At 40.4% G+C, this 25,969-nt stretch overlaps 1 protein-coding gene across 2 annotated transcripts in view; it reads right to left on the minus strand.

The window, feature by feature from the left end:
- The window catches only part of capn7 (calpain 7), a 72,846-nt gene that overhangs the window by 11,714 nt on the left and 35,163 nt on the right, over positions 1-25,969 (minus strand). Inside the window, exons 10-16 of one of the 2 annotated variants that reach the window (XM_059945372.1) lie at positions 25,266-25,412; positions 24,255-24,361; positions 24,042-24,162; positions 9,270-9,414; positions 8,314-8,413; positions 3,445-3,580; positions 2,021-2,096 (exon numbers count right to left, since the gene is read on the minus strand). In XM_059945372.1, coding sequence (XP_059801355.1) covers positions 2,021-2,096; positions 3,445-3,580; positions 8,314-8,413; positions 9,270-9,414; positions 24,042-24,162; positions 24,255-24,361; positions 25,266-25,412 — 832 coding nt within the window. The remainder of the gene's footprint in view (positions 1-2,020; positions 2,097-3,444; positions 3,581-8,313; positions 8,414-9,269; positions 9,415-24,041; positions 24,163-24,254; positions 24,362-25,265; positions 25,413-25,969) is intronic. The other variant, XM_059945373.1, reaches the window with a different exon arrangement.

The raw sequence follows: 25,969 nt of genomic DNA on the forward strand, positions 1-25,969 counted from the left end.
ATCAACAATACATTTTTGTTGCACACCTGTTAAAGTTTACCAGTCCAAAAGCAGAATGAACTACTTCTCTGTGTCTTGTCAGCTTTCAATAGGAAAGGATAAAAAACGCTGAAATTTCAAATTTAGAACTCTGAACCAACCAGCTGCAAAAACTTGTGGTTCTTATAGCACTTAGGAAAATGAAATTAATTAACTGTTATCATAACATCTGACAACATGATCAAGAGGTGATGCTTGAGATAGAAGCCTGTCTCAGACTCCATTCTCTTCCTTAAACACCAGTGCTGGTTGAATTGAACTTCCAGTTCCACCCTGTTGGACAAGATCTGCATTTTAACTTGCATCATTCAATTATGTCTTAAGCTTAGCATGTTTTGACTCTAATCTTGCCTAGTCTACAAAAATTTTGCGTACTTCCTCAAATTTGAAATCTGAGGAAATTTCTTCCCTGCTCCACCAGTACCCATACCTTTAGTAGATATTGTGTGCTTGAAATTCCTCCCATGCACTTTCCCTCCTTTATATTTGTTAAAACTTGCATCTTTTGATATAGTTCATCATCTGTCCTAATATCTTACAGATTTTATATCAAAATTTTTAAACATTTTTTTCTATCATGATATAAGATTATACTGATTTAAATATAGGTCTTGCTTTTCTTTTGGTTATCTCACTATGTGGAAAACAACTGCAAAACCAAATTTGCCCCCAAAACCATTTCTGCTTTAAATCCTGAAGTACAACCCAAATAAAACATTTCTGCTTTTGTTAACAAAAATAGATGAATGATCCATCGTTAAGTCAGTTTACGAAAATGTCTACTTTGCAAATACACAAAACAGTGCATTCATTTTATTTAACCCTCAAGTTGACTGATCATCCTTGATTTTGCGTTTATGACCTTTAGTGTTCAATTAGGTCTTCACTATCCATTTCCAATTCCACTTGATCTGAAGATTTAATCAGGTCTCAGCTCTCCAGGTGCCAACACTGAGAAATCGACAAAATTTTTTGGGATCTCATTCATCCTTCCTGCCCATCTTTCACCATACTTCTCCCCACCCCACAAAGCTTGCTTTGTTGGAATGTCAGGCATTTCTGCTTTGAACTCAGTATTAAGTTGATTTAAAAACTGTCTTCACGGCGAAAATCCAACCCCCCTATATTTCCATCTGACACCAGGATCCTTCACTTCTTCCTTGAACAGAGGTTCATACAGTAGTGGCACGTTAGCAAGACCCTCTGTCCACCTAGCTTAACTCACTCTCAGATTGAACCTACTGATCTCACCTTTAAGTTGACTCACTTTCTCCAAATCAAAGCTACAGCTGTGACTTTGTGGGATACATGGAACTATCCTTGTTCCAGCTCCACTCAGGGCCCTTTTCTTTTGTTTTGACCCACTGTAATGATAAACGCATTGCTGCTGTTTCCTGCATGCCCATGAAACACAAAAAACAAATCAGTGCTTCTTTTTTTGCTGATTTCCACCCTGCTCTCAATTTAATTTTTACATCTCAATCTTCTCCTCCCATTTTTGTCTTCTCAGGGACTGGTTATGAACTTTCACCACTTAAATCCCACAGCCATCTCAAGAACACTTTCTTCCACTTGCAAGGACTATTCTATTCTCCCACTTTATCAGTCTTTATTTAACCTATTTCATGACGAGACATTTCTACAACATTGCTCCTGAGACAATGTCTTCCCTTTCCTGGCAAAGCTGATAAGGCTCTCAATCAGATCTTCTATTCTCTAACATCGGCTAGCAGTATCTATTCCCACCAACCCAAAAAAGGATAGAATTCTCCCTGTGCTCACTCCACATTCAAAGAGTAAAGCGGCCCAGTCTATCTTTATTCAGCCATTGCAATCTCGGGCAGAATTAATTGTCTTTTGCTATGCTTTAAAACATGGTTCAATTCAAACTACCATTTGTTAGTCTAATGTTCCAGTTCTACTTGAGTACCCAATAACTTAATTTGCCAATTCCACATTAATTTCCAAATGTTGCACTTACTTGGGTAATAAACCTTTTTGCCTCCAGTCTGATAAACAACCAATGTAATAAATTCTCGATTGTGGGCAAAATCATCCTGTAATTAGAATACAAATATAACATTTGTGTTACGGTATAAAGCATAACATGGAACACAGTATATTTCACACAACCAGACAAGATACCAAGTCTATTGCACCATAATCATTGTCCACAGAACCCCTCCCCCCTTAGTGCCCTCACCTCTCAATCTGAACAAATGTGTTTAATTTCCTTTTCAAAACCTAAAATAACAGACCCACCTGGAACTGCACTCCAGATTCTTTAAAAAAAGCTTAAAATATAATGTCCCTTCATTTATTTGATGTCCTTAAAGCTGTGACAAGTTTTTATTTTGCCCATTAACTTCACCAAGAGTTCTCTCCATTTTGAATAACTATCGGTTCTCTCTGCAACTTTTTCTCTTCTTTGAAATGCACCCCAATTTCTCAGATATCTCATCACAGCCCAAGCATTTCAGTCACGTGTTTTTCCGTGCCCTCTCTATGGATTTACACACTTTCTAAATTGGGCACAAGGGTATTTATTTCTCTGACGTGTTACTTTCTGCGGACAAACTCTCACTAAACTGAAAACAGAATCTCACAGGTAAGGATCTCTGACAATCTTGTGCCACGGTACATAAACAGTCACGGGCAAAGCCTGCTGAGGGCTCTCTTGAAAGTGATTGACTAAGTCCACCAGCGAGTTGCACTTTCAATTCCTGCCTATAAAGCAACATCACTGCCAAAATCCACAACATAGGAAAACCTCATTAAATGAGAGCTATAGTGATGAACTGAGAAAATTACTGCATCTTATTTACTGTCAGCCAATCGGTTCTGAACTTCAATCACACTGCATTAAATAGATGAGCTTAACTTAGATCATGCGTTATTAAATCGATGGCCAATTAAAAGAATCTTTCATCATTACCAGATGACCCTTCAATATAAATGTCTTTTGTTATAAGTATTTCTTCAGACACAAGATGATTTATAAATCCATGCATATCTGTTTGAAATACTAAATATCCAAATAGTTAATTCACTAATAGTTGTAACCCATTCACCATGGCAAGTTCCAACACAATTTTAATTGAAAGGGCAAGAAAATAAATAGGCACCTCAGAAAACCTCAACAGTACTAAAGACTTTCTACATTATACATAACTACAGAAAAATAATGAAGTTATACCAGAATTCCCTATGTAAAGACACTTTAACATAGCTTTAAAAAAGACTGACATTGTATGGAGATCATACTGCATTTGCAGACAATTTGACCCCAGAAGAGTGTATTTGGGGTGGGACAGGGGAATCAAAATAATATTTGAATTAAGGTGGCATTAAAATTTCTTCCCAAGAGCAACAAATCCAATGCCTTGATTACTATCAGCAGCCTACCTTGTCAGTAATGTGTCTGGTCAATAAAACCCAAACAACAGCACCACCTTGTGGACACTGTACTTCCAGCTTGTACTGAGGGTTGTTAGCCAGGCTGTACACATCTTTCACAGGGCCTTGCTTTGCATCCCAGGTACTGCAGGGGGAAGAGAAGAATAGCTCATTCATTAATGTTTATTATCAATGCCAAAAATCTTACAAATTAAATTATCTGTAGAAAATAAACACACATAAAATGCTGGAGGAACTCAGCAGGTCAGGCAGCATCCTGACCTGCTAAATTCCTCCAGTGTTTTGTGTTTGTTGCTTTGGATTTCCAGCATCTACAGACTTCCTTGTGTTTGTAGAAAATAACAATTCAGAACATCTCTTCAACTTCCACGTCCTGCACAAGTTTTATTTTTGAAGTGGATGTCAGTCATGAGTGGAGGAGGAGAATGCAGGTGGCTGCTTAGTGGCATGAGGGTAGGCTGTGCTTGGACTGGACAACAGGAGGCCCATCTAGTCCGTGAGCCAGTAGGGTTGGTCGGTACCATCTGAGGGGAATAATGCTCATAGTGATTTTTGGAAAGGTATACCTCTCTAGAGTTAGAAAAATGTGATAGCATTGCACCAGTGGTAGCTTTATGTGTGCTATCATGCATTTTATAACACTACCCTAAAACAAGCATTTCTGAAAAGTGGCCAAGATAAAGTACAACATATATAATCAACCTAGTGGTACTTTGCCATCAGTGATCCCTCAAGATTGAAATTTGTCACAATGATAGCTGAGTTCAAACACTTTTCATCAAATGTTGTTATAAAATTCTACATTGAAAACTGTCATTGGTGGCACTCACAGTACAGTGCCCAATTTCAGTAGAGTGAATCATTTCATTTTTAGAAAAATGTTTGTCGGTTGTTTATTTTGGAAAAGTCAGTAAAAACCATAGGAAACATATAATCAAATAGATTTGTAGAGAATTTATTCAGGAATTCAAAAAAGTAATCAGTTTTTGTATATATTTCATATTAACATCAGTACAGCAGAAAATATTACCCCACCCCCCAAAAAGTAAGAAAAACCTCATTTGGAGAGATTTCTGGAGTTTTATCAATGTTATATTTTACATATTGTATCAAATCAAAACAATCTTCAGCTTTTGTCATAGCATATAGAATTACAGTACACTAATTCAAATGTGGGGTTCCACACAGCCTTAACCTAAGCCCCATTTGGTTGTAAAATGAATATATTTAATCAAAGACTGCTTTCCATACTTTCATAGCCTATTAATAATCATAATAATTTTCCAAGTCTTCCATATCTTCATCTGAACTTTCAACACTCTCTGTGGATGCCCGGTTCTTACAGTCTGCCAGTCTACACATGTCAGTACACCTGAGGCCATTTGCAACACACATACACCTTGGGAGTGAATACTTTTTTTGGACAGTTACAGGCCAATAGATCCAGGATGGCATCGGGTGCTGGCTGGCCTTCCATCCAGTGCACCACCGACTGTCAGCTTCCTCTTCTCTCTCCATCTTCCATCCTCTGCCAACAGGGCTTGGCACTCGTGGGTCCTTCTCCAAACATCTTCTCCATATACAAGCCTGGTAGCTAGCTCGCTGTGCTGTTTTGTTAAGTAGTCCTTGTATGGTGGGAGTTGATGACTTTTGATTTCATCTTTTTAGGCACAGAAAAGGTGATACCTGAGCTCATTGACCTTGGTGGTCAATGCTTTTGGGGCAAACAGGAGATATGTAAATGCCTCCAGTTTGTCCATCAGTTCTGGGGAGAGGTCCCATTCCTGACCCAACTCTAAGAATGTGTCCTGAGTTTCCCTGTAGCTGGTCAGAAGTTTTAGGGCACTTGTCTTCCCTTTGCCTGCAAAAACGCTTACAGTGTCACATCCAGTCTATGCGTGCAAACCGATGAGAGTCCTACAAACCTCGGTGCCAACAGTAGCAGCAACTTTCCTGATGTTTACAAGCCTTGTACAGGTTCTAGTGCCACACTTCTGGAACAATTGGGCCTCAAACTTGTCACAAAATGCTAAAGACATGACAAGGACATCTATGTCTTCTGAGCAGATCACTACAGATTGCTATCCCTCTCTTGTGGCATGGGCAGCATGGAAAAGTAGGTGGCCATCTGCTTCTTCTTGTTGACACTGAAGAGCTGACACCTCCTCACCGTCTTGAAATGTGATTCTGTAACATTTGTCATTCACCGTTGCATACAGAATCTTCTCCTGTAGCTTTTCTCTGTACTCCACCTTCCTCCATTCATGGACTATGAAGCTAAGGAGGCTATTTTTGTTACTGACTTTGGTCAGGAAGCTGCTCCACTGCCTCACCACCTGCCATCGCTTGCAACTCATGACCAGTCTCTTCACCCCGTAGAGATCTTTCACTATTCTTGATAGAGTTCTCCTTGTATGTGTCGCACACAACATCTGTTCTGCTACTCTGACTTCCTTCCCTCACAGCCATACCCAGAATTGTTGTGGCAACATCTCTGAAAGTAACTTGATCACCTTTGGACCAAGTTCATTCCATCAATCACTGTAGCAGAGTTTGCTGGGAGTTGCTCTTCTACTGCTACGTTTTTCTGCAAGGTTGTGGCTAAAGTAGCTTTATTTGTCTTTTTCAGCAATCCTTCTGGTGTGGACAGGGCCCAGGGCAATGATCCAAGGGGATGAGAAAGGATATCCTCCATATGTATACTGCGCCCTTGTGCCATCACTATGATGATTCCAAACGAAGACCTGTCTGCTTTCAAGATGATCGCCCTCCCATTTGATTTCACATCTCTCTTCTTACACATATCACTGAGTGTTTTCAGCTTGTTGGTTTTCATTGGGTCATGGGATTTCTTTGCTGGTGGGTCTTCCTCTAGTCTCTCATCCTTGAAGGTTGCATAGCATTGCTCACCAATCTCATATGCCTTCATCAGGTCGGAGGCAATGTCCTTGGGGGCTGCCTTTGCCGTAGAGATGCTAATGAGGTCCAGCTTCTCTGCAAGTGGGTTGACCCATTCATGTATGAGGCTAACCACTGCTGAAACTGCTTCCTCATCTTCCTGGATTCTTGGCCGCTGTAGCTCCGCATGACAAAGCTCTGATTTGTTGCCTTGGACCATCTCCCTTAACTGTCCCAGGAATGCACTGCGGTGCTCAGCTGTTATATAGTAACGCTTGATAGCTCCAGCATTCAGGCTGAACCGTGATGTGCCTCCGGGAGTCTGTGTGTCTTTGTTCAATAGCCTGGTCCACCGGGATCGGCCCAAAGGGGTTGTTACTTGACAGCTGCACTGAGAATTGGCCTGTCTTGAAGGCTTCATACACAGAAGGATTCTTCTGTGGGAGGTTCATCATCTGAGCGAAGTAAGGGGACAGGTACCTGGCATAATTCATCTTATCACAGGCAAAGCACCATGGATCATGGTTCTTATAGCATGGAGGCGTAACTCCCAGTCCCCCTCACAACAGGTGCACAGAAGCCCAACTACTACGTTCTCTGCCATGTCAATGTATGATATCCAGAATGCGGACAGCTCGCCATTGTTGTGACGGAAAACTACCACAGCTACAATGCTATCACATATTTTTTAGCACTGGGGTGGATACCTTGCCAAAAATTACTGTAAGAATTATTCTCCCCCCACCCCCCACGATGGTACAGGTGCCCCAAGTTTGGGGTCGTGGCTGATGGACTAATCAGAACAAAGCTGTCTCCTGAAGGGTGGGGCTATGGTCACGAAGAAAGAAAAAAAGAAACAGACAAGAGCAGAATTAGGATCCAAGTTAGGGGCTTGGAAGCAAGGATGATGTGGTCTGGTGGGGTGGGATTGGGGGAAATTCAGAGAGATTTAGTTAAGGTCTGAGGGTGGAGCCTGGGTGCAAAGAACATGCCAGTACTGACAGAGAAAGAGAGCAGACCAAGACTCAAGGCAATTTTTAAAACCCAAAAAATTGATAAAAGTAGAATTTTTTTTAAATCCCAAAATTAACAAGATAGTGAAATTTGATGTTAATATAGCAAGAGATCTTACAAATACATCTTAAAAAAGGATGGGCTATTAAAAAAAGTTACTTATTAAATTGGCAGTAGAATCAATGACACAGTATTAACATAATGAACAGACAGTGCAACAGCTAAAGCTCCAACTGGTTCAACCTTAACCATCCTGTCAGATGACCGGTGATTAAAATATCAAGGCATATCTCAAAGGACTTCAACAAGTGACTTCTGCAGAATCACCATTGCAAAATCATCAAATCAAGCATATGGGGCAAAATGACCATTAAGTGGAGCAAGAATTTAGGTTGTTCGAAGAACTTCTAGATGTGCTTTAAAATGAACGATCTCTAACGACCACCTAAATTGCAATAAATATATATTTCACAAGAAGTACATACATTATTTTAAAAGTAGCACCTGTTGAGTTTTTAAGCATGAGATATGATGATTGAAAGCATTCATATGGAAAGGTCATTTCCTCTTGAGGGAGAATGTCCTACAAGGAGTCATTGTTTAACAGAAACCCTGTCCATTTACTACAGAGATGAGATGAAATACCTTCAGAGTAGGTCATGGGTATTTTGAAGTCTATTCATCAAAGGGCAGGATGTATGGGTATTCCTAAAGCAGGGGTAGCGAGATTATTGATAGGTACATAGATGGAAGGTTATAATTAATAGGCTGGAATGTAGAGTCATGTTTACAATCAGATCAGCTGTGATTTTATTAAGTGGCAAAACAGGCTTGAAGATTGCTGCTCCTAATTCAAGTCTTCTGCAAGTGTACCATTTTGCCCTTGAAAGCACACACTGCCTCTCAGAGACAAAGGAAATCAAGCATTGGAGGGAGTGAACTAACCTGTGAATGCAAGTTGACTCTTTGAATAGTCCAGGATTCCAGCTCAAATAAATTACATCATAATGCCGACAAAGGTCCTCCCAGTTAATCCAGAAAATGCCTGTAATATGGAAAAGTTTCCAAAATCAGCATGAGTGACAAAGAATTGGCCATCAACCTCAATGCCCAAAGATATTTAAAATTTCCTTTTGCAGTGTATTGCTGCCACATAACAACAAATTTCATGACATATGCCAGTGATATTAAACCTGATTCTGATCCTAAAACCTTATCAACTTATAATGCTTTGCTGGAAAACGGCACTGTTTCACTTCTTTATAGATAACAGTGTCAACAGGGAAGAACATCTGCTCCAAGTTCGAGGAAGTAAAGTGTGGCCTGGAAATAGAGAGCGAGACAGATTGGGTGTCTGTGATGAAGACTATTCTGATTTCTAAGTGGCAACAAACTGGATTTGGTACTTTGGGACATGCATTTCTTTCCCCCACTCTCCCAAACCCATTCTTCTCTTGGGAAATAGTTAACTTCCAGATACTGCAAGATGAAACTGACATAATTTAAGATATAAAGAACCCACAGGAACAATTTATTTATTTTATTTAGTGATACAGCCTGGCGTAGTAGGCCCTTCCAGCCACACTGCCCCAGATATCCCATGACACTGATAAACCCTAACCTAATCACTGAACAATTTTCAATGACCAGTTAACCTACCCGGTATGTCTTTGGACTGTGGGAGGAAACTGGAGCTCCTAGGGAAAAACCATGCATTCCATGGGGAAAACATACAGAGACTCCTTAGAGAATGGTGCCAGAATCGAACTCCGAACTCTGGAATGTCCCGAGCTGTAACAGCATCGTGCTAACTGCTGCGCTACCACGGTATCCAATAGTGTCATAAAGTTGCAGCCTTGGTTGTGGAAGGGTAAAATACAACTCATATCATTAAAACTTACCGTTATCAATTTTCTGTGCTGTTTTGGGATCAAAATTCAAGTACTTCTGAAGGGCTGGAGTCCAGCTCTTCTCATCTTTGTCACTATACCGTCCTTTCCATCTCAAATGGCTCCATGGATTTTTAAGCTGAAGGAATTTAAGACCCTGCAAGATAGTAGGAAACATGCATTATGAGTTCAAGATTACCTGTTGTGTTTTCACTTGGGACAGTGAATCTGGAAGGAAATAATTTTCAGCATAGTGTAGGTTTTCATTGTTCAACTAACTCAACAAATCTTCAGAAGTGACAAATCCAAGTACCACCAGGAAGTAAGCAAGAACATTTGAATACTCACAGAACAGTGGAGATGGAGGACCTCATGTGGGAGAACCGTATCTTTTAAATCTATTCAATATACTAATTGATTTACTTTTTTATTTATTACGCCTCATTTTATTTATTTATTTATTTTCCTTCCTCCCCCCCCCCCCCCCTCTCTCTCTCTCTCTCTCTCTGCTAGATTACGTATTGCATTGAACTGCTGCTGCTAAGTTAACAAATTTCATGTCACATGCCGGTGATTAAAATAAACCTGATTCTGATCTCCGTCATTAACAAAAAGGCTCAGCAGAAGATGTACTTCTTGTGGCAGTTGGTAAAATCCTATCCTCCCCGGAACACACCAGTGCAATTCTACTCTGCCATCATAGAGAGCATCGTCACATCAGCCATTACTGTCTGGTTTGGCACAGCATTCTCCCACTGCACACAAAATCTACAGTGAGCTGTCAGGACGACAGAACAGGACATTGGCTGCAGTCTACCATCACTGTTGTATGTCCAGGACAAAGCAGCAGGCACGAAAAAGGATCACTTCGGACACTATCCATTCAGCAAACTGCCTTTTCCAAAAGCTCCCATCCGGAAAGCACTACGGGGCTATTAAAACAAATACTTCATGCCATCTTAAAATTTTCTTCCCCTAGGAGTTAATCTAGTCAACTATCTCCCCCCCACCCCCCACATCTGTTACCTCAGCCACTGCACTGTAAACACTTGCTGCTATTAATGCACATTTTATTCCAGATTGGTACCTCTAACTTTAGAGTAGGTTAAAAGCGGTTGAATGTTCTTGTTTTTTTAATTGCATGTACTACTAACCCACGACTGCAAACTCCAATATATGCAAATCTACTTTTATAGCAAATAAAGCTAATCCTTGATATTACTGTTATGAACGTGCCACAACTCTGAGAGGCCGAAGGGTACAAAGTCACCCCCTCCTTTTTGAGAATCGCAAGATCGCTATTAATTCAGGTCTGGGACCCAGGAAATGAAAGAGAGACGCCCAGAATACACAGGGTTTGGAATGTGTCCTGGCCTCAGCAAGATGGAACCATTGATAACGGCTATTGTCTCTTGGAGACAGAATTGTGTATTGAGTACTGTACTATTCATTGAAACCCCTCAGGGGATGACCAGAGTGGGCTGGTTGAGGGATTGCATCATCCCAACCTGACTGACATCTGAGACCCCGTGAGTAAGGATAAAAGAGGGTCTGGGGAACAACCCCTTTTGACGCACCAGGAGAAACGCTGAAAATCCAGTGACAGCGTTTGATAGCCAAAGCCGGTGGGGCCCGTGTGCGTCCTCCCTTGCCAGGGTAGCGGGCTTACCACGGAAGAACGGCTTAGCTAAAGGAGAGGCCACAAGGGAACGTCCACGACAACGAGACTCTGAAGGATCGAAAGCATAAAAAGGAAAAGCTGGCAAGTTTCTAAAAATCTCTCTCTTGACTCCAACCAAAGGCTGCAGCCTGAATGAACTGAGTGACTTTTATATTTCCATCGGACAATACATTATCCCCTAGACAATGATAGAACTATTTCTTATTGATTATTATTATACCTGCACTTTTAGATTTAGTATTGACGACGTATATTATCTGTATATTTGCATTGATATTATTTTTGTGTATTTTCACTAATAAATACTGTTAAAAATAGTACCATCAGACTTCAACGGACCTCTCTATCTTTGCTGGTAAGTGACCCAGTTACGGGGTTCGTAACAAAGTGGGATCTCGTCTCGGGATTTGATACCAAATTGGAGGGCTAGTGAATCGGGCTTTTAAGTCCAAACGTGGGTCTGGTTGCGTGGGTAGCCAGACGGGAAACCAGCAAAGATGGACGTGGATGAATTTATAAAAAACCCTACTCTGGAGGTGCTAGAGGTGGCCACAAAGTCGGAATTGATAAATATTGTGAAAGGACTAAACCTCGCAGAGGTGAGGTTGTCCATGAAAAAGCCGGAGGTGCGGAGGGCCATAACTCAGTATTATATTGTGATGAATGTGTTTTCGGCTGAGGTATTGGAAAATATCCCTGAAAAGGTACCAGCTAGTGGGATGGCTCAGTTAGAGTTGGAGAAATTAAGGCTGGAACATGAAATTAAGTTAAAGCAGCTGGAAGCAGCTGAAAAGGAAAAAGAAAGAGCCGAAAGGGAGAAGGAAAGGGCCGAAAAGGAAAAAGAGCAGGAAAGAGCCGAAAAACAAAGGGAGCATGAACCAGTTAAAACAGCTGGAAGCAGCTGAAAAGGAGAAGGAGAGAGCCGAGAAGGAGAGAGAGTATGAGGAGAAAGAGAAACAGAGGCAGCATGACTTGGACATGGAGAAGTTAAGGCAAGAGCGAAGAGCTCAAGGGTCAGACCGAGAGGAGCAGTTTAATGTTAGTCAGGAGCTTAGGTTAGTACCTCCGTTCGAGGAGATGGATGTTGATAGTTATTTCTTGCTTTTTGAAAAGGTGGCAGTGAATCAGAAGTGGCCCAGAGATCAGTGGGTGGTACTGTTACAAAGTGCGTTAAAAGGGAAGGCACAACGGGCATATGCGGCGTTGTCCATGGAGGAAGAGTCTGAGAATTATGAGAAAGTAAAGGAGGCAATTCTTCGGACCTATGAATAGGTACCTGAAGCCTATAGACAAAAGTTCAGAAATGTAAAGAAAGGGTGGAATCAGATGTATGCAGAGTTTGCCTATGAGAAGGGTGTGCTCTTGGATCGTTGACGTGTGGCAGAAATGGTGGAAGAAGATTTTCAGCGTCTCAGGGAGTTAATTCTGATTGAGGAATTTGAAGGTTGTGTTTTGGATGATATCCGGATGTATTTGAATGAGAAGCCGAATAAGTCCATCTCCGAATTTGCTAGGTTCTCAGATGAATATGCCCTAACCCACAAGACAAAGTTTTCCTTGAATAAAAGTTCCCAGAGAGACCGTGGGAACGGTAGAGAAAGCCCGCCGGCTGAGGCAGAGATCCCGCCGGGAGCTAGTGGTAAAAATAAGGAGGAAAGGCAAGATGGGAGGAGGGGTCCTGGCTTGACCTGTTTTAATTGTGGAAAGGTGGGTCATATTGCATCTAAGTGCCTTGCTCCGAGGAAGGAGACAGGAAAATGGAAAGCAGCAGTCCCTATAGGATGTGCTGTGGTGATCAGTAAATCGACAAGAGAGCCCCGGGTAGACAGAGTACGAGAAGGGTCTGAGAAATGTATTTCAAAAGGAACTGTGTCTGTGAGAGAGGGAGACACACCAGTTCCAGTGTGGATCTGGAGAGACACGGGAGCTGAACTGTCATTGATTAGCAGTAAGGTACTGGATTTTGGTCGCAAGACGGGAATGGTAGCTGTGAAAGGGAAAAGGGACAGAAACGGTGCCCTTGCACAGGATCATTATAAATTGTGAGCTGGTACCTGGACCAGTTGAAATAGGGGTGCAATCAGAATTCCTGAGAACTGACGTGGACAACCTTCTTGGTAACGATTTAGCCGGTGGTAAGGTTTGGTCAGCCATGGGGCTGACGAGCCAGCCTGTGAGTGTTGAGGTCCCGCCCCTAGACTCCAAGAACTATCCCACATGTGTGACCACTCGCAGCATGTTGAGAAAGGCAGCTGAGAAAGAGACCAGTTTAAATCCGGCCAGTATCAATTTGGCCGAGATGTTTTTACCAACCCTGTGCCACGAGGGTTTAGAGGGTGGTAAAACGGAGAATAGGAAAGTGAAAGAGAGTAAGGGAGAGGAGGTAGACCTACCCTTAGCCAGGAGGAAATTTATAGAGGCACGAAGTAAAGATGAGAAACAGATAAGGCTGTTAAAAGGTCCAGGGTTGGACATGGATGATCTGTTTGGTTTGGCAGAACTGTTTGAAGAAGTTGAAAATTCTAAAGGTGTCCCCGATAATAAAATGAGGACAGTCCTAAATGAAAAGGATGCCATTACCTTGAAGAAGTCTGCCGGGTTGGCAGATGAGGTTGTTTCAGCCCGCGGGGTTGAGTTTACTCTGGAAGGGAGTTGCCCAGAGAGTAGCTGGGAGGATCAGGGGAATTTAGAATTTGAAAAGGGTACGGGTATTGAAAGCCTGGAAGAGGCAAATGTCCCGTTTGAGTGTGTTCAAGATGTGGATGCACGTGGTACTGAACCTAGTAATGGAGCTCAGAAAAAGTCTGAGGTATTTGATTCAGTTGAAAAGGAATGCAGTCATAGTGGGTCAGATGGACTTGGTTCAGTGAAGAAAGGGCAACCTTGGTAATAGTGGGAAGTGAGAATTCCCAGTTGCTTGTGTTCAAAGGTGTGTTAAAAGTTAGTGAGGAGATAAGAGGTGGTGAGGTGAATATTATTATTGAAGGAAAAGGGAAAAGTGTAGTTCCTAAATTGAATGAAGAAAATTTGTCTGGATTGATGTCAACCAGGCTACAGAGACAATGGCTTGGTAACATGTTGCCTGTGAATCAATTACAGGTTGAGTTGGAATGTAAAGGTGCCCCACACACTATTGTTATTCAAGAGTGTGGTGTGAAAAGGCAGAATTTAAAATGCTGTTTGGACAAAGAGTTTAAACTGAAAACTAATAGCCTGAAGGGTCCTGAAGAGAAAACTAGCAACTTGCTTAAAATTAAAGAATTGTGTGGAAATTCGGAAAATGGTCTAAGTTTGGAACACAGTGTTGATAAAATAACTCATATGAAAGGAGCGGGCGAAAGCCTATTCCACACTGGTGCACAAGCTCACCACGTGGGAGTTAACTGGAAAAGGGGCGAGGGTTGACGGGATGCCGTTTTAACTAACCGGATCCAGTTTTAAGGGATTTCGACAAAGCATGTGAATAAAAAAAGACAACCCCCATGGAAGATTGACTGTTAAGTTTGAAAGTACAATAAAGATCAGTATTTGCATGAACTTTTGTAGTATACACGTAAGCTAAGATCACAACTCTAGTTTTTTGTTTGCTGAAGAAAAGGAATAAAAATCGGTGGTTATTAAATTGGAGTCTGATGCTACAAGAATTTATTAAGGTAAAAGATGTTAAGAGATTAAAGGAAGTGACAATGTAATCGTTAACTGTTTAGATGCTGAATGGAATGTATAACTGTATTACTTTGTAGTAGAAAAAAAAACTCTTTTGTATTGTGTTAGATTCTAAAAACCCATAAGACTCTGTATTAATTCATTTTTACCGATGGTAAAAAAGCTTTGAAGGAAGGGGGTGTTACGAATGTGCCACAACTCTGAGGGGCTGAAGGGTACAAAGTCGCCCCTTCCTTTTTGAGAATTGTAAGATCGCTATTAATTCGGGTCTGGGACCCAGGAAATGAGAGAGAGAAGTCCAGAATACACAGGGTTTGGAATGTGTCCTGGCCTCAGCAAGACGGAACCATTGATTACGGCTATTGTCTCTTGGAGACGGAATTGTGTATTGAGTACTGTACTATTCATTGAAACCCCTCAGGGATGACCAGAGTGGGCTGGTTGAGGGATTGCATCATCCCAACCTGACTGACATCTGAGACCCCGTGAGTAAGGATAAAAGAGGGTCTGGGGAACAGCCCCTTTAGACGCACCAGGAGAAACACTGAAAATCCAATGACAGCATTTGATAGCCAAAGCCGGTGGGGCCCGTGTGCGTCCTCCCTTGCCAGGGTAGCGGGCTTACCACGGAAGAACGGCTTAGCTAAAGGAGAGGCCACAAGGGAATGTCCACGACAACGAGACTCTGAAGGATCGAAAGCATAAAAAGGAAAAGCTGGCAAGTTTCTAAAAATCTCTCTCTTGACTCCAACCAAAGGCTGCAGCCTGAATGAACTGAGTGACTTTTATATTTCCATCGGACAATACATTATCCCCTAGACAACGATAGAACTATTTCTTATTGATTATTATTATACCCGCACTTTTAGATTTAGTATTGACGACGTATATTATCTGTATGTTTGCATTGATATTATTTTTGTGTATTTTTACTAATAAATACTGTTAAAAATAGTACCATCAGCCTTCAACGAACCTCTCTATCTTTGCTGGTAAGTGACCCAGTTACGGGGTTCGTAACATTACCATAAGGTCACCTTGTGAAACTGTAATACAGAATATGCCTGCAATTGGAATATGTACAGTAGAAGTGCTAAGCAGTCTTATTAATGTTACGTACTCGTGTCACATGACAGTGGTACCCTTGTCACGTGACTGGGGTTGAAGCTATAGTGGACTTGAGGTAATGGTCTTGTGATGGTGGAGTGACGTCATTTTCCCGCCAGTAGAGATCATGTGACAGGTATTTTTTAGGTTATAAAAGGAAGACCCCACCCTGTGAGGAGGGGCTGTTTGTGGCTGGATTTGCCAAGTTGACTTCATGCCACTGCGTGATTTAAGTGATGACGCAGTTTAGTTGAAAGATGAAGTTTTTATCTAATGCCTAAAGTTTAAAAGGTCATTGCCAGCAGTTTCTTTACTATACTGCTAGTTTGAGAATTAGTGGAGAGTGAAGATCGGAGTTCGGGAGTTAAAGATAGAGGAGAATCGATTTCTACGGTGAAACGGGTTCGACCTTTGTTTGATCCTTATTCGGAAAGATTTCGTTGACTATTCTCGCATTAATCACTGGGATTACCAGAAAGGATTGAGGATAGTGAGGAAGGAAAGGTCAGTGCCCTTAAGCCGTTTCGTTTCGTAAATTCTTTGTGGGAAGTTCGACGCCGGGGATCGAAGCAAAACGACGTGAAAGAGAATTTAAATTGTTTTATAAAGTCTCTCCTTTTAAATGGGCTGTGAGCATATCGAACTTTTGGCCATACCACTTTAAAGAACTGTTTTTGCAATATCGCTTTAAGAACTGTTTGAGCTGCCGCACAGCAGTTGATTTCCGGTTATGTTAGTGTTTGTTTACTTTTGGGGGGGTTTGTTTTCTGTGTTTAATAAACGTGTTGTTTGTTATAAAAAACCCTTGCCGAACTCATATATTTATTGTTGCCTGAATACGTAACATAATTATCGGGTCTGCGTCTGGATTGGATCGTTTGAGTTTATATGCTTGCTAGCTTTTAAATCGGTGTTTTGGTAAAGGGGAATACTCCGTTCTTTTGTTTGATTGGCTTGTGAGTGGTATTCGGCAACGATGAATATTGATGAGTTTCTGGCTTCTCCAGATGAGGAGTTGTTGGCGAAGGTGAAAAAAACTGAGGTGTTTGAGATAGCTCGTAGATTGCAACTTAAAGGTATTTTGCAGATTACATCTAAGGCTGTGATACAGAGGAAAATCGCGTCACACTATGTGGATTCGGGTGTTTTTGATGATTCGGTTTCAGAGTCGTTTCCAATAAGTAATCTGGAGATGCAGTTGCAAATCGAACAAATGAGGTTGGAACAAAGTAAAGCTGAATTGGAGCGTTGTAAATTGGAGGCGGATCAAAAGAAGAGAGATTTTGAATATGCAATGGAGGAATTAAGGTCTGGGAATCAGTCTTCTGGTTCAAGAAAACCGTTTGTTGCTAGTCAAGAAATTAAATTGGCCCCTCCATTTAGTGAAACAGAAGGGGAAAGATATTTTCAACATTTTGATACTATTGCTCGGATGTCAGAGTGGCCGAAAGATAAATGGTCAGTGTTGTTACAGAGTGTAATTAAAGGTAAAGCACAACAAGTTTACACAGCTTTAACTGCTGCGCAAGCACTTGATTATGATATTGTGAAGATGCATATCCTAAACGCATACGAATTAGTCCCAGAAGCTTATAGGGAAAGATTCAGAAGTTTGAAAAAGTCTGTGGAAAAAACTTATGTGGAATTTGCCTATGATAAAGCTATGTGTTTTGAGAGATGGGTTTCTTCTAAAAATGTAAATGGGGACTATGATACATTGAGAGAGCTGATTTTAATGGAGGAATTTAAGAGAAACATTGCTGTTGAAGTAAGGACCTACTTAAATGAGAGGGATACTGATAAATTGCAGGACTGTGCTAGATTAGCTGGTGAGTACGTTTTAATCCATAAGAATAAATTTCCCCAGGGCAGAAATTTTAAGAGGAAAAAATAACATGGAGACTCAAGGTAAATCAGAGGTTAATGAGAAAGGTAAGGAGGAAGGAAAGCCTGTGAAGGAAAGACAGTTTGGTCTTATTTGTAACTATTGTAAGAAGCCTGGCCATGTAATAGCTAACTGTTTCAGATTGAAAAAGAAAGAGAAGGAAGCAGTTCCAGATGCTTGTGTGCAACATACTGAAGCACCTGTAAAGTTACAGGGTTTGATAAACACAAATGAGTCTGACCAAGTTAGAAAGGGATATGATCACTTTATAACTGAAGGGTTTGTATCCTTGAAAGAAGGATCTACTCTGGTGCCAATAAAAATCCTTAGGGATACTGGTGCTTCTTAATCACTGATGTTAGACAGTGTGTTGAAGTTTAAGAGTCTGATACTGGTGAGGTAAATTACATAAGAGGTGTTGGGAGTGATTTTATGCCTGTACATTTACATAAAGTAAATTTAAAGTCAAGGTTAGTTACAGACAATAGACAATAGCTGCAGAAGTAGACCATTCGGCCCCTCGAGTCTGCACCACCATTCTGAGATCATGGCTGATCATTTACTATCAATACCCAGTCCCTGCCTTGTCCCCATATCCCTTGATTCCCCTATCCATAAGATATCTATCTAGCTCCTTCTTGAAAGCATCCAGAGAATTGGCCTCTTCCGAGGCAGTGCATTCCACACCTCCACAACTCTCTGGGAGAAGAAGCTCTTCCTCAACTCTGTTTTAAATAACTGACCTCTTATTCTCAATCCATGCCCTCTGGTACTGGACTCTCCCAAAATCTGGAACATATTTCCTGCCTCAATCCTATCAAATCCTTTAAAACGTTTCAATCAGATCCCCTCTCAATCTCCTCAATTCCAGCGTGTACAAGCCCAATCTCTCCAATCTCTCTGCGTAAGACAGCCCTGCCATCCCAGGAATCAACCTAGTGAATCTACGCTGCACTTCCTCAATTGCCAGAATGTCCTTCCTTAAACCTGGAGACCAAAACTGTACACAATATTCCAGGTGTGGTCTCACCAGGGCCCTGTACAAATGCAAAAGGACATCCTTGCTCTTGTACTCAATTCCCCTTGTAACAAAGGCCAACATTCCATTTGCCCTCTTCACTGCCTGTTGCACTTGCTCATTCACCTTCATTGACTGGTGAACTAGGACTCCTAGGTCTCTTTGCATTTCTCCCTTACCTAACTCTACACCGTTCAGACAATACTCTGCCCTCTTGTTCCTGCTTCCAAAGTGGATAACTTCACATTTATTCACATTGAATGACATCTGCCGTATCTGCCCACTCACCTAGCCTATCCAAGTCTCCCAGTATTCTCCTAACGTCCTCTTCGCATGTCACACTGCCACCCAGTTTAGTATCGTCAGCAAACTTGCTGATATAGTTTTCAATGCCCTCATCTAAATCGTTGACATAAATCGTAAAGAGCTGTGGTCCCAATACAGAGCCCTGTGGTACCCCACTAGTCACCTCCAGCCAGTCCGAGAAACACTCATTCACTGCTACCCTTTGCTTTCTATCTGCCAACCAGTTTTCTATCCATGTTGAAACCCTGCCCCCAATGCCATGAGCTCTGATTTTACTCACCAATCTCCTATGTGGCACCTTATCGAATGCCTTTTGAAAATCTAGGTACACAACATCCACTGGCTTACCCTCGTCTAACATCCTTGTTACACCCTCAAAAAACTCCAACAGATTAGTCAAGCATGATTTGCCCTTGGTAAATCCATGCTGGCTCGGCCTAATCCTATTTCTGCCATCAAGATGTGCCACTATTTTGTCCTTAATAATGGACTCAGCATCTTCCCCATGACTGACGTTAGGCTAACAGGGTGATAGTTCTCCGTTTTCTCCTTCCCTCCCTTCTTGAAAAGTGGGATAACATTAGCCACTCTTCAATCTTCAGGAACTGATCCTGAATCTAAGGAACATTGGAAAATGATTACCAATGCATCCGCAATTTCCTGAGCCACCTCTTTTAGAACCCTCGGATGCAGACCATCTGGACCCGGGGATTTATTAGCCTTCAGTCCTACCAGTCTACTCATCACAGTTTCTTTCCTAATGTCAATCTGTCTCAATTCCTCTGATATCTTATGACCCTGGCCCATCCATACATCTGGGAGATTGCTTGTGTCCTCCCTGGTGAAGGCAGATTTATTAAAGGATTTATTACAGGATTTACTAAAGTAGGTTTACAGCATAGCTTACCTGTGAAGGGTATTTCTTTATTGTTAGGTAATGACTTGGCAGGTGGACAAGTTTTTCCTGAAGTGCATTTGACAATGGAGTCAGAGGAACCAGAGTTGAATTCTAACACAGATTCTTCCTGTGTTGTGACTAGAGCTATGGCTAAAAAGATTGATGCGCAGAATGAGGTTGTTACTCAGGACTGTTCAACTCAGGATTCGAGTTTTGAGGAGGTGTCAGAGACTTTCTTACCTTCGTTGTTTGAACAAGATTCTTGGAGTAAGTCTGACTATAAAGATTTATCTCTGTCTCAGAAGGAGATGATAGCAGAGCAGAATAGAGACTCTGAGATTATAAAATTAAGAGAGCAGGCTTTACTAGATAGTGAAATTGAGAAGGTGCCAGTAGGATATTACTTGGAAAAGGAGTGTTGATGAGGAAGTGGAGATCGCCTACAATTCCTGCAAGTGAGGATTGGAATGTTGTTTACCGGGTAGTTGTCCTGAAAGTTTATCGAAATGAGATTTTGACTTTAGCTCATAGTGTGCCTTTAGGTGGACATCAAGGGGTAAGGAAAACTGTAGACAAGATTTTAAAACATTTTTACTGGCCTGGTCTAAGAAAAGATGTGGCAATGTTTTGTAAAACGTGCCATACTTGTCAAATTGTGGGTAAACCAAATCAGGTTACACCAGTAGCTCCATTACAACCTATCCCAGCATTTGGTGAACCATTTTCTAAAGTTATTGTAGATTGTGTTGGTCCATTACCAAAGACAAAAACTGGTTATCAGTATTTGTTGACTATCATGTGTACTTCGTCTGGGTTTCCAGAGACAGTACCACATAGGAATATAAAAGCTAAAACTGTGACAAAGGCCCTTATAATTTTTTTTACTTATTTTGGATTACCTAAGGAGATACAAACTGATCAAGGCAGTAATTTTATGTCTGGATTGTTTCAACAGATAGTTTATAAATTGGGAGTTAAGCAAATCACTTTGTCTGCATACCATCCAGAATCGCAAGGTGCCTTGGAGAGGTTTCATTCTACCCTCAAGAATATGATTAGGACATTTTGTGTGGAAAATGAAAGTGACTGGGATGAGGGTATAAACTTACTTTTATTTGCAGTAAGGGAATCGGTACAGGAATCTTTAGGTTTTAGTCCATTTGAACTTGTGTTTGGGCATAGAGTTAGAGGACCTTTAGCTTTATTGAAAGAACAGTGGATTAGTAAGGAAGTACACACTAATTTGTTGGACTATGTTTTGAAATTTAAGGACAGGTTACATAAAGCGTGTAGCTTAGCTAAGGAAAATTTAAAGTTGGCTCAGGAGAAAATGAAGACTTGGTATGATAAAGAAGCTAGGATGAGGATGTTTAAGCCTGGAGATAAGGTGTTGGTTCTTTTCCCAGTGCAGACAAATCCTTTACAAGCTAGATTTCATGGTCCTTATGAAATTGTGTCTAAAATCAATGATGTGGATTACGTGATAAAAACTCCAGATCGTAGGTCAACACAACTTTGCCATATAAATATGATAAAACCATATTTTAAGAAACAATCTGATACTGTGTCTGTTGTGGTTAGTGAGAATGAGTTTGATTTAACTAGGAACATGATAGATGATTCATCTGACTTTCATTCTAAATCCAACATTGTTTCTGTTAGGTTACCAAATTCAACCATTCTGGAAAATATTGATGAAAAATTAGCACATTTACAGTTAGAGCAAAAACAACAGATGAAGGAGTTAATTTTTAAATATAAGGAGTTGTTTCCAGATGTTCCGAGAAGGACTACTATAGCTTCACATGATGTAGATGTTGGAGATGCCAAAACTATTAAACAACATCCATATAGGATGAACATAGAAAAGTGTGAACTTGCTGAGAAAGAAATTGAATATATGTTAGAGAATAATATCATTAGACATTCTAACTCGAATTGGAGTTCGCCATGTGTTATGGTGCCAAAACCAGATGGTAGCATTAGGTTTTGTATGGATTATAGGAAGGTGAATGCTGTAACGAAAACAGAAGCATATCTAATTCCTAGAGTAGATGATTGTGTAGATAAAGTTGGAAAAGCAAAGTTCCTTACAAAGATTGATTTATTGAAAGGGTATTGGTGTGTTCCATTAACGGACAGAGGTAGAGAGATTTCTACATTTGTAACTCCATCTGGGTTATATGAGTATAATGTTCTTCCATTTGGGATGAACAATGCCCCAGGTACTTTCCAGAGGATGATTAACTCTGTGATTCAGGGATTGAAAGATACTGATGCTTACATTGATGATTTAGTGACAGGAAATGATACTTGGGAAGCACACATTATTGCGATGGAGAAATTGTTTGAAAGACTTTCAAAAGCTAACTTAACTATTAATTTAGCTAAGAGTGAATTTGGACATGCCACTGTGACTTACCTTGGTTATGTTGTGGGTCAAGGTAAGGTAGCTCCTGTTCAGGCAAAAGTTCAGGCAATTTTAGAGATTCCCACTCCAACGGGGAAAAAGACTCTCAGAAGATTTTTGGGAATGGTAGGATATTATTGAAAATTTTGTAAGAATTTTGCTAATGTTGCCCTTCCATTAACTAACCTTCTGCAGAAGAATGAGAAGTTTGTGTGGACAGTGCCTTGTCAAGAAGCATTTGAAAAATTGAAAACAATGATATGTCAACAACCTGTGCTTAAGGCACCTGACTTTGAAAAACCTTTTTCATTGGCTGTGGATGCTAGTGATGAGGCTGCAGGAGCAGTATTAATGCAAAGGAATGAGGGTGATGAGGTTGATCATCCAGTAGCTTACTTTTCTAAGAAATTTAATAAGCATCAAAGAAACTATTCGACAATAGAGAAAGAATTGTTATCTCTTGTTTTAGCTTTGGAATATTTTGAGGTATATGTTGGTACAACTCAAAAACCACTTATTGTTTACACTGATCATAATCCGTTAGTTTTTCTGAGTAAGATGAAAAACAAAAACAGAAGATTATTAAATTAGAGTTTGATGTTACAAGAGTACAATGTTGTGATAACTCATATTAAAGGTAAAGTTAATGTGGTTGCTGATTGTCTTATCTCGATGTTGAAGGTACAATGCAATTTTTTTTATGGTGTGGTTTTTTTTTCAACTGTAACACTCCTACTGTATTGTGAGTTATAAGCTGTTATATGATGGTGTTGTGTATTGTATATGTTATAAAATTTATACCTTTGTTTTTCTTGTAAGCAATTGTTAAAAATTTTTGTTCTTGTCAGACCAAAAATGTTTTTTTTGGAGGGAAGTGTTATGTACTCGTGACACATGACAGTGGTACCCTTGTCACGTGACTGGGGTTGAAGCTATACTGGACTTGAGGTAATGGTCTTGTGATGGTGGAGTGACATCATTTTCCCGCCAGTAGAGATCACGTGACAGGTTTTTTTTTAGGTTATAAAAGGAAGACCCCACCCTGTGAGGAGGGGCAGTTCGTGGCTGGATTTGCCAAGTTGACTTCATGCCACTGCGTGATTTAAGTGATGACGCAGTTTAGTTGAAAGAGGAAGTTTTTATCTAATGCCTAAAGTTTAAAAGGTCATTGCCAGCAGTTTCTTTACTATACTGCTAGTTTGAGAATTAGTGGAGAGTGAAGATCGGAGTTCAGGAGTTAAAGATAGAGGAGAATCGATTTCTACGGTGAAACGGGTTCGGCCTTTGTTTGATCCTTATTCGGAAGGATTGCGTTGACTATTCTCGCGTTAATCCCTGGGTTTACCAGAAAGGATTGAGGATAGTGAGGAAGGAAAGGTCAGTGCCTTTAAGCTGTTTCGTTTCGTAAATTCTTCGTGGGAAGTTCGACATCGGGGATCGAAGCAAAGCGACGTGAAAGAGAATTTAAATCGTCTTATAAAGTCTCTCCTTTTAAATGGACTGTGAGCATATCGAACTTTTGGCCATACCACTTTAAAGAACTGTTTTTGCAATATCTCTTTAAGAACTGTTTGAGCTGCCGCACAGCAGTTGATTTCCGGTTACGTTAGTGTTTGTTTACTTTTGGGGGGTTTGTTTTCTGTGTTTAATAAACCTGTTGTTTGTTATAAAAAACACTTGCCGAACTCATATATTTATTGTTGCCTGAATACTTAACATTAATGACTAGTCATTAACACGGGTAGTTTGCATTTAGGATCCAGTTGTACATGGTAAGGGCTGCCCCTTCTATCTCACATACAAACATTGTTACCTTGTACTCCCGGATGTCAAGGACAGCATATGCGTGTGTAGGTACCAGACCCCAACGTTCTCCTTCTTCCTCACTCATTATACCAGTCGCTGTGGTAATTAGAACATCTCCCTTGTGAAACCTAGTAGATGTGGATATTGAACAAATGCAATGTTCTTAAACTGTTGAATAAAGCCATTTAAGTTACTTACTGGTGCACTAAAAATGGTTTACCTTTGATAAAGCATTTTGAACGTGCCCTCGTAGTCGAACTTCTGATTGTCTGAATGCATTGCTATTCGCTCTGGTATCCAGCCAGTCAAGGCATGAAGATCAATGTTCTACAGTGTTGAGAAAACACTTAATTATATATATCATGTCGCATAATCAATTGTGAGACAAACAGTGAACTTCAAAGCTTTAAAACCTGATACATTGATACAACTGTGCTTTTATCTAATTATTTCACATCTGAAAATTAACATAAGAGTGAGATCACTTCAGTACTTATTTATGAATAGGAACATAAAAGAGGTCCCAAATTTCACAGAACGTTCCTGAAAGGGAATCACCACCACCATGCAATATAGAGGCAATACTTTAAAATGAATTCTCAATCCAAGTATCTTTAATTGGAAAAACCCAAAAACAAGTGGTCACAGCATTAACTGGAAATTATTGCCATTCTTATGAAGTTGTGTTTCCTACATTACAGCACAATACAGGCCTTTTTGGCCCATGATGTTGAGCTGAGCTTATAATCTACTCCAAGATCCCTCCTACATAGCTCTCCATATTTCTATCATTCATGTGCCCATCTAAGAATTTCTTAAATGTCCTTAAGCTGTCTCTACTAGCACCCCTGGCAGGCTGTAACATGCACCTACCACTTTCTTTGTAAAATACTCACCTCTGGTATCACCCGCCTCCCCCCCCATACTTTCCTCAAATCATCTTAAAGTTATGCTCTCAAATTTTAGCTATTTCCTCCCTGGGGAAAAAAAAAGACTGGCTAAAGTGTGAATTATATTCCAAGGATGTGAAAATTAATAATTGAAAAAGAAAAATAATTGTATTTCACATAAAAAAATTGCAGATTGAGTAAGTCAGAACTTTTATTTTATAATTATTCTGGTAATGAGCATAAGAAATTTTACACCAGTTTAAGAATAAGCAATGTTTTTATTTCCTCATCATGTAATGGGGAAGAGTAAAATTAAGATATTATTCACAATTAATACTTACAGAGTTGGACCCTGGGAAATCATATCCTCCCATGACCTTCATATAGGCCTTTTCTATCAGTGAGATCCAAAGTTCATTCTTGTTGTTGGAGTAGGAACAGAGCAGCTCACCGTTATGATCCACTGGCAAGTAGTCATCAATGATTACCTGTTTTCCAAGTACATTTGGGAAAATGACACTAGATTGCAGGTCAATGATTTAAAACATACGTCAACAAACTGCAGGTCATGCTGTGGTTGCAAACAGATAAACGTAACCACCAGCCATTCAATAACTAGGAGGTACAATGACCATGAGCATGTGACTTGATTCCCAAGACCCTGCAAAAGTTATAAGCTGGCAGGTATAGTCATTGGGTTATGCATTAGTTATACATGGGTGGAAGAAACGTATAAACAGCCAAAGTCAGAAGCACCCTCTACCCTCTCAGCTCATCTACGCTAACTGAGAAAAATGAGAAATAATGACAAATAAAAACAGCTGTGTTTAAGGACACAAGGTACAGAAGATATAATAATTATCATTTTCTTGTAGAGATGTATCGCAAATCAATAGATCAAAAGATAGACAAGTTCTTCACAAAAGTGCTAATTGTCTCCAGGAGCCCCAGTTGGCACCAACTATAACACTCATCACTAAACACAGAGTTGAATGGAAGCACCCACATCTGGGATATTTAATTATTAAATAATTGATTCAGTTAC

This window comes from Hypanus sabinus, chromosome 20, assembly GCF_030144855.1.
Source record: "Hypanus sabinus isolate sHypSab1 chromosome 20, sHypSab1.hap1, whole genome shotgun sequence".
In the NCBI taxonomy this organism is placed as follows: domain Eukaryota; kingdom Metazoa; phylum Chordata; class Chondrichthyes; order Myliobatiformes; family Dasyatidae; genus Hypanus; species Hypanus sabinus.